This window comes from Oryzias melastigma, linkage group LG19 (genome assembly GCF_002922805.2).
Source record: "Oryzias melastigma strain HK-1 linkage group LG19, ASM292280v2, whole genome shotgun sequence".
Lineage (NCBI taxonomy): Eukaryota > Metazoa > Chordata > Actinopteri > Beloniformes > Adrianichthyidae > Oryzias > Oryzias melastigma.
Window position 1 is genome coordinate 21,888,981 of NC_050530.1, and position 8,032 is coordinate 21,897,012.

Genomic DNA, 8,032 nt, shown 5'->3' on the forward strand with positions numbered 1-8,032 from the left:
TGGAAACTGAAGTCTCTCCCGCTCTGCCCGGAGGGGAGTGGGAGAGAAGGAACAACATATGAATCACACTGCACCAACAGAGGTGTGCAGAACTTATTGAGAAATAAATAATAAAAAAATAGAGGAGAAGTAGATGACAATAGAGGAGAGAACTCCACTGTGCCATACTTTCCCCAGCTTCTAACTTCTAGCAGCCTTCTATGTAAAAATCGACTTATTTTTAGTACATCAAGCATTTATTGGATTAATATGTAAATTATAATTATGCTCCTCATTACAGTAGGGAGCAGTATGTTAAATATTCTCTGATTACCAGCTAGCCTGGCAATAGGCCTGTCCAAAGAGGGATGTTTTCAGCCTAACTCTGCATGTAGACACTGTGCTGTCCTCTCTGACATGAGCTGGGAGCTTTCTCCATAAAGTATGGCTTGGTGGCAGAAGGCTCTACCTCCAACTGTACTTAAGGTTGATTCGTTCTTTTTTCCCCCTCTGTGATCTCAGCAGTCTTACACTGCTGGGTTTTGTCATTTTAGTTTGGGGTTGGACCTTGATAGTCTTGATTTATAGGTTTGTTTTATTTTGAATAGTTAGATATGGTTAGGCAGCCCTTAGCAGGGAGGCAGTAGAGATGAAGATTTGAGATTCTCTTTGGGAGTGATCAGGAATGAATCCATCAGAGGATCATGGTAGATGTTCTGGAGATGTTTGGACACATTCAGAGGAGGAACAGGGAAGATGTTGGAGGCACCAGGAAAGACCAAAGAGGAGGTTCATTGATTTGCTGTGGCGCCCCCAAAAGGAAGACAGAAGAAGTCGTCTATCCAACACAGTTTACCTCTTAAAGTGAAAGTATGAATCTTCATGGCATCATCATCATTTTTCTTCTGGCCCGGTCCATTACCTGGTGTGTTTTGGGGACTCCTGACCCTGCCATGGCTCCATATTGAAACTGCATGAAATGTCATTTACTTGTGCATCAGCAGTGCTGGAATGGTGGACCTACATTGAGATCATTTCTCTGCAGGGGATTCTATCACATCTAAAGACTGTTATTGTTTTGCAAACACAGTTACAGTCCATCATGATGCATGGCTCACATCTGGGCTTTGTGGATTTCTAGAGCTTCATCTTTAAATAGACATTTCTCCTCTTTTATAGCTGTCTGTATGACAGATCAAACCATGGTTTCAATTCAGTTGTGTGTTTTATCTTTACTTTGAAAAAAATTCAGGGCAGAAATCTGCTAAAACAGGAAGTTCAATTGAAAGGCTTGGAAGATTTGAAACAACTGATAAATATGAAGAAACAAGTTAAAACAGCTGATAAACGTTCTTATAACTGACAAGAAAATGGTTTTGGTGCACAATTCTACATTTTTATTCATGTATTTAATATTTTATTTATCATAGTCTAAGCTGAAAGGTCAAGGGTCAATGTATTTTTAATAATAATATGCACCTCACTCTTGATCTGACTGTACCACTCTTGATTAACCTTTGAATTATTGTCATACTACTCATTTTAATTGTATCTGATGTCTCCTTCATTGTTTTAACTGTATTTATTTGCTTGTGTTGATGCCTTCAGTCCAGGTCTCCCTTGAAAAAGAGATTTAATTTCAATTGGATTTCTTAGTAAAAATGAAAGTTAAATAAAAAAAAAAACAATTAAAACAGTAAGTTCTTCAGAAAGGGATTTACATTTGTTTTACAGTCTTAGAACTCTCAGGCAGAGATTGAAAAGAATAGATTTTGAATTAAATGTCAAAAAAGAAGAACTTCAAAGGAAAAAAGTACCAAACCAAAAAGTAAAAATCTGCCATTTTGGGATTTCCCAACTGAAGCCTGAACACTACAGCTGGGCAGATCGATCCAAAATATCGATATTGATCTCAATTTGGTATGGATCAATATCAACCAGCAGATATTGATATTTCCACTCTTGTTAGAAACTTTTTTTTGTCTGCAAAAAGGACCCAGCTTTAAACTATTTTCCATTTAAAAAAATATATATAGTAATTCAGTTTTTTATGTTGATCAAGTAATTAAAAAAGGGAAACTTCCGAAACATTCACAGAGATTTTCAGGTTCATGTCATCCACAACATTTAAAAATATCGATATTGGGATCAATATCGGCAATGTTGACCAGTATCAGATCGGTATCGGATTGATACCCAAATGACTCTTGGTTCAGAGGATGGCTTCACTAATTTCCCAGCATGCTTTTGTTTACACCTTGTTCTCAAACGTTACCTTGGGGTCACTGAAGGCAGAGTCTGGTTGAAGATGGGCTGTACGGGGTTCCATTTGTGCCAAAAAGTATGTTTTTGCATCCACTGTCTATATCTTTGGTTCATCGTCTATGTCTGCTGAGCAAGTTTAGTGAACATTTGTTCATGTATATGGACTACTGAACAATATATTCTGTGTCCTGTGAAAAGACAGGGGCTAACGGCGCTAGCAACTTTTGCTCTGGTCTTTTCTGACGACCAGATCCAACGACAAACGCAAATGGAAAGTTTTAAACATAAAACAAATACAAAGCGATCATCAAATAATCATTGACATGCAGAAGATATTGCTTAGTAAATATTGAACTTTCATTTGAGGCAAATTGGGGGCAGCAAATGGTCCGCGGGCCGCCAGTTTAAGACCCCTGATTTACACTCTCTCCCACTAGCAAGAAGCATTTCACAAGTCCAAGCTAACGTTAGCATAGCATAAAGAACTATCGGAGCCATCCAGCCGTAGAGTTTTGAGGCAAATACCAGCTCAGACGAGGAAAATGAAGACGCTAATGGATCTACTTGTCTGCTAGTAGATGATTTAGAAGTGTAGAGGAGCAGGAGGACTTTGCCCCGCCCACGGCAGTGACTGCATCACAAATCTGAGCTTTTTCAAACATCTGGTTTCCATCTGCTCCTGATCCACTGCAATTTAAATAAAGAGATTCTCAGAAAAGCAGTTTTTATCTTAAATTCTGTCATACATGTCCTCCATTAGGGGAAAAATGCTTCAAAAACATGTTAAAACACAATTTTCATTGCAGTGGGTCTTTAAAGACTGGTTATAAAACATATTTTTTCTCTGTAGTTACACTGATGAGTTAATAGGAGTCTTTTCAAGCTTCAAGTGCTACTAAATAGGGTTTTTTTCAGGTGAGCTGCCAGGTCTCTTGTGATTGGTTAATTTTTCCAAACTCACTTTGTGTTTGAGCAGGTGTAGGTCTGCTCTTATACACAGTATGTTAAAAACATTCATCCAAACTGACAGAGAAACACAGACATGAAAATATTCAAGAGACAATCAATGAATATAAGATTAGAAAGCTAATATGTATTAATGAGGAGCCCAAACATGTGTAACAGTGATGAATCTTTGGTTTGCTTTGTCTTTATGAAGTCCGGCCACTTTTCTGTGTCATGTCTTTCAGCATTTGTAGCAGTACTTCTGGTTTTTCATTTACTTTCAAAGAAAAGCTCTTTAAAGTAAAACATTGTAGAAACTCAAAAATTAAACTAAAAAAGTTGCATTACCTGCGATAATGCTAGTATGAATGATTTTTACTGAAAATAGCTGCAGAAGATGGTAAAGCTTTTTGTTGAAAATGGTGAAGCAATTTCCTTTAATTGCTGAAGGGATTTGCTGAAAGTGCTAAATAATAAATTTTGCTAAAAGACTGGAAATTTCACTAAATAACTATGAAAGAGTCCTGAAGTTGACCTAAATTTTTTAAAAATTTGTAGTAAAATTGCTTAAAAATCCCCAATACATGCCAATTTTGCAAAAATATTTAGTGTGTAGCTTAAATATGAGCTAAACTCCAAATTAGCCAAAAAGCTAGCTCGTTTATTAAATAGTGGCTAAACTTCAAAATAGAGTAAAATTCCTCAGTAAACTAAATTAGTCAAAAACGTTAACCTTTTGCTAAAATAGAAACTAAACTCTAACTTCGCCTATAAAAACCTCACTTGAAAACAAATTAGCCAAAACGTTAGCATGTTGCTAAAATATTAGCTAAACTCCAAATTAGCATAAAAAAAAACCTCATAAGAGGCCAAATTAGCGACAAAAAAAACTAGCTCATTGCTTAGATACTAGCTGAACTCCAAAGTAGCCTAGAAATTCCTCAGTAAACTGAATTGGTTAAAAAAGAAAGTTAGCCTGTTGCTAAAAGATAAACTCTAATTTACTCTAAGGAATCCCAGTAGATAACTAATTAGCCAAAAACGTTAGCATGTTGCTAACATATTAAGTAGCCTAACCTCCAAACTTGTTTTTAATTTCTATAAAAGATTAAAACAGGTGATCAGCGATCATAGCCCATGAAAATATTGAAATTTTTGTTGCTAATCTACTTAAATTTAGAAATGTGAAGACTTTCTCATTCATTTCCTATGGAGTGTATTTTGTTATTAAAAAAAATAAAGTTTATGTGTCCCTTTTTACTCATATCCTGTAAAGCACTTTTAACTACTGTCTGGGAAAAGGGCTATATAAATAAACTTTACTTACTTATGAACACCGAAAGTACAAGCAGTAATGTCCTGAACAAGCAGAAAGTTTGGATACCAAGATTGATGAAATCGCTGAAAGTGTGATTGAGTTTTCACATGCCGAAAAACGTACGGAAAGGAGCAGGAGAATCACTTTTGTAAAATAGATACTAATGTAAAGGGTAGTCAGATGAGGATGAGAAGAAAACAGCATCCTCTTAAAGCTTGTTTGAGGAAGAGAAATAAGAATCAAATCAATATAAATATTATTTATTAAGAATAAAGTTGATCTCTCAGCTGTAAATCAGCGTTTCTGTGCATCAAGCAGCTGCTGAAAGCAATCAAACTTAGCAGGGAGGTGCTGAGGAGACAGATGAGTCCAGATGTTGACTTCTTTCTTAAACAACCTTTGAACAGCCAAAGCGGCGGGTGATCAGCGATCTGTCATAACAACAAACTCCAAACAGTGGAGTTTGTGTGCCTTTTGTCTGGCTGTTTGAAAAAGAAAAAGGTCACCTGAATGTGCACATCCCAGAAGCATTTCCATACTTTATATGACTTGCTCTTGAATAATAATGCCTCTTTGTTAGTTTCTGGTGTCTTTATTGCAGAGCGGTGTTTAGATTTGAATTTACGGCGTGAGTTCGGCATCAGGTGGATCTGGATGGTAGACGGCTGGTGTCATTTCTGATTGTGAGCAGCTCCAGGATGGTCGTTTGACCTCTTGAGATCAGTTTTCCTGGACAACCCAGTTAGTCCGGCCGAGCAGCCGGCTCCCTCGGGATCTCATCCGGATTGGTTGGGCAGTGACGGGGTGGGAGAGGCAGTCCGCCGGTGAGGGTCTGAGGCGCTCTCATCTGCTCTCAGTCTGTCCTGACAACAAACAGCTCTCTGGATCCTGCAGATCAGCCGCAGCCCATCGACACGCTCTGGGATTGACTGCAAGAAGGAGGTTTTCAGGGGTTTACAGGAAAGGGACCTGTCGGATTAGAGCGATGGGTGACGGGCCTGCAGAGGTGTGACGTCCCGCGCAGCCAGGAGATGTGAAGCCAGAACCATGCCAACGCCGCTGCCAGCCCGGCACAAACTGCTGCTCACGCTGCTCTCCGCTGCCCTCAGCCAGCAGGTACGTTCTGACCTTTAACCTTCATCCGTTTTATATAGTTTTATAGTAAAGAGGAACTTGGAGATGTAGTTTTAGTGCTATGTTTAGTCAAAAAAAGAAAATAAATGCATGAAAAACTGCATGGGAGGTGAAATTAGAGTTTGACAGTTTTTAACCTCAGAGGATAAATGATTTTAGAAAATCAATCAGGGATTTTCAGGAGAAGACTTACAATTTTTTCATATTTTTTAAATTTATTTTGTGTTTGGTCTTGATAGAAGAGCAGAACGGTCAACAATGCAGAAAAGTTTTCAATCATTCAGCAGGAACTCACAGCAGAGTCATGGGGGGATAAGATAGGGAGGTGTGTTTGCATGGCTGTCAGAGAGACACTAATGAAGTGAGCTGAGATGACAAACGTCTGCAAACCAGAGAGCTCACACGGACTCCCGATGAAACACTCCCACCCACAGGTCACAGGCGGTACTGCAGCATGCTCTGCAGGGGGAGAGGATGGTGCGAAAGGAGTTCAGATTATGATTCAATCTGCATGAGGAAAACTATCACTGTTCAATGCTAACAACTGATCCAAACGAGATAAATAATTATAATAAGTGGGCTGAAATGATGGTTATGGTTGCAGCCTAAAACCTCTCGGTCACTGAAACAGGTGAAACATGTTTTGCACTGAGGTGATGCTTTTTATCTGCTCCACCGTATAAGAACAACTGCCAGAATAACAAGCAAAACCTCCTCTGCAGAAATATCCCACGAGATTTTCAATAAACCCGAGGTGTACCTTTTTATGGCTCTGATTTGATTACAAGTTTTTTGTACCTGAATTTATTTCCAAATGCTAAATTAAGTGGAGTCCTGTATTAAAAGGTAGAAAAATAGAAACATATGGCGTGAAGGTGTCAAAAGTTTAACAGTTTACATTTTAGGGGCATCTTTTTTTTTCTTTTTTGCTTATTCAAACCTTTTTAACTTCTTAGTCATTTTTATTTCAGAGGTTTGACTTTACAAGTATTTCTCTTTGATCAATACTGTCATGCTTGTGTCTAGATACAATGAGGCAAAAAAGTACTTCAAATCAAGAATTCTTCAAGTAAAATGAGTAAGGTCTGTAATTTTAATTGCAGGTTCAAGAATCCTGAAAATCAAATTATTAAAGAATGCATTTGTAACAAGGTGCAGAGAATAAATATGTATTTCCTACAACCACAGAAGAACTCTGTCCCTCACAGACCTGTTACTTCTTTAAGAAATTCTATCTTCCACTTGTCACCTGTGTAAATGTTACCTGTTTGAACTGGTTATGTGAATTAAAGACACCTGTACGCACCTTTAAACAGTCAGACTGCAACCTTTCCACCCTGACCAAAGAGCTGTCAAAGGACACCAGGTACAAGATTGTACACTAGAACCACATGGGGCAACCGGTCAATGACCTGGAAAGAGCTGGGAGTACAGCAATAGAGGTTACTATAGTAACAGTCAATGCCATTGAATCAAATCCTGCTGTTCTTCTGCAAAGGGGACAGGATGACTGATCTGTATGACGGATAGGATAAATGGGGCCATGAACGTGAGATTAAGGGACAAGAACGTCTTTCCATCAGTGAGAACATTAAGGATGAAACTTGTCTGGATCTTCCCGCACAGAAAGAATGGCATCGTAAAAAGCATTTCAAGGTTCTGGAGGGTTCTGGCCACTCTCTGGACCTCAATCGAACAGTGGAGGAAGTGGAAAGTTCTTGTTGCCTAGCAACAACCCCCAAAAAAAATCACAGCTCTTGAGAAGATCTACTTGGAAGAATGGACCAAAACAGCAGATACAGTGTTGGAAGAATCAGTGGATGACAAATACTTTACAGCAGGAGTGTCGAACTCAGTGGCACAAGGGGCCAAAATCACAGCCGAACAGGAGAAACATTTATTGAACACTTTGAAAAATTTTAAAATTGCAACTTTTTAACATAATTATGAACTAGATATATAGCATTACCTGTGATAATGCTAGTGTGAATGCTGTAAGCTGAATTTAATCGCTGAAGATGCTGAAATTGATAGCTAAAGACGCTTAAGCTGAGAGCCAGCTACAATATTAGCTAAATTCCAACTTAGCCTAAAAAATTTAAAAAAAATAAAAAGTAGGTTAGCCAAAACAGCTAGCATGTAGCTGAAAAAATATTAGCTAAACTCCAAAACAGCCTAAAAAACAAAAATAAAATAAATAAATAAACCCTAAATTCACCAAAACTGGGGGCGCCAAAAGGGGGGAGAAGGTGGCTGATTCTAGGGGCCCAGACTGAGAGGGGGCCCACAGAGGCCTCTAATGATGATGAAATAAAAAAACAGAAAAAATCATTTCAGTAAGTCTATTACCAATATATAATACATACGTGTGCATGTAGCAGCTGCACGCAT

The 8,032-nt window shown here is 38.3% G+C and overlaps 1 protein-coding gene across 2 annotated transcripts in view; it reads left to right on the forward strand.

The window, feature by feature from the left end:
• Positions 1-4,867: 4,867 nt before the first annotated feature.
• The window catches only part of LOC112153885 (glucagon-like peptide 2 receptor), a 12,827-nt gene continuing 9,662 nt past the window's right edge, over positions 4,868-8,032 (forward strand). For both annotated transcript variants that reach the window (XM_036217266.1, XM_024284342.2), the window contains exon 1: positions 4,868-5,623. In XM_036217266.1, the coding sequence (XP_036073159.1) occupies positions 5,555-5,623 (69 nt within the window). In that variant the 5' untranslated portion in view covers positions 4,868-5,554. The remainder of the gene's footprint in view (positions 5,624-8,032) is intronic.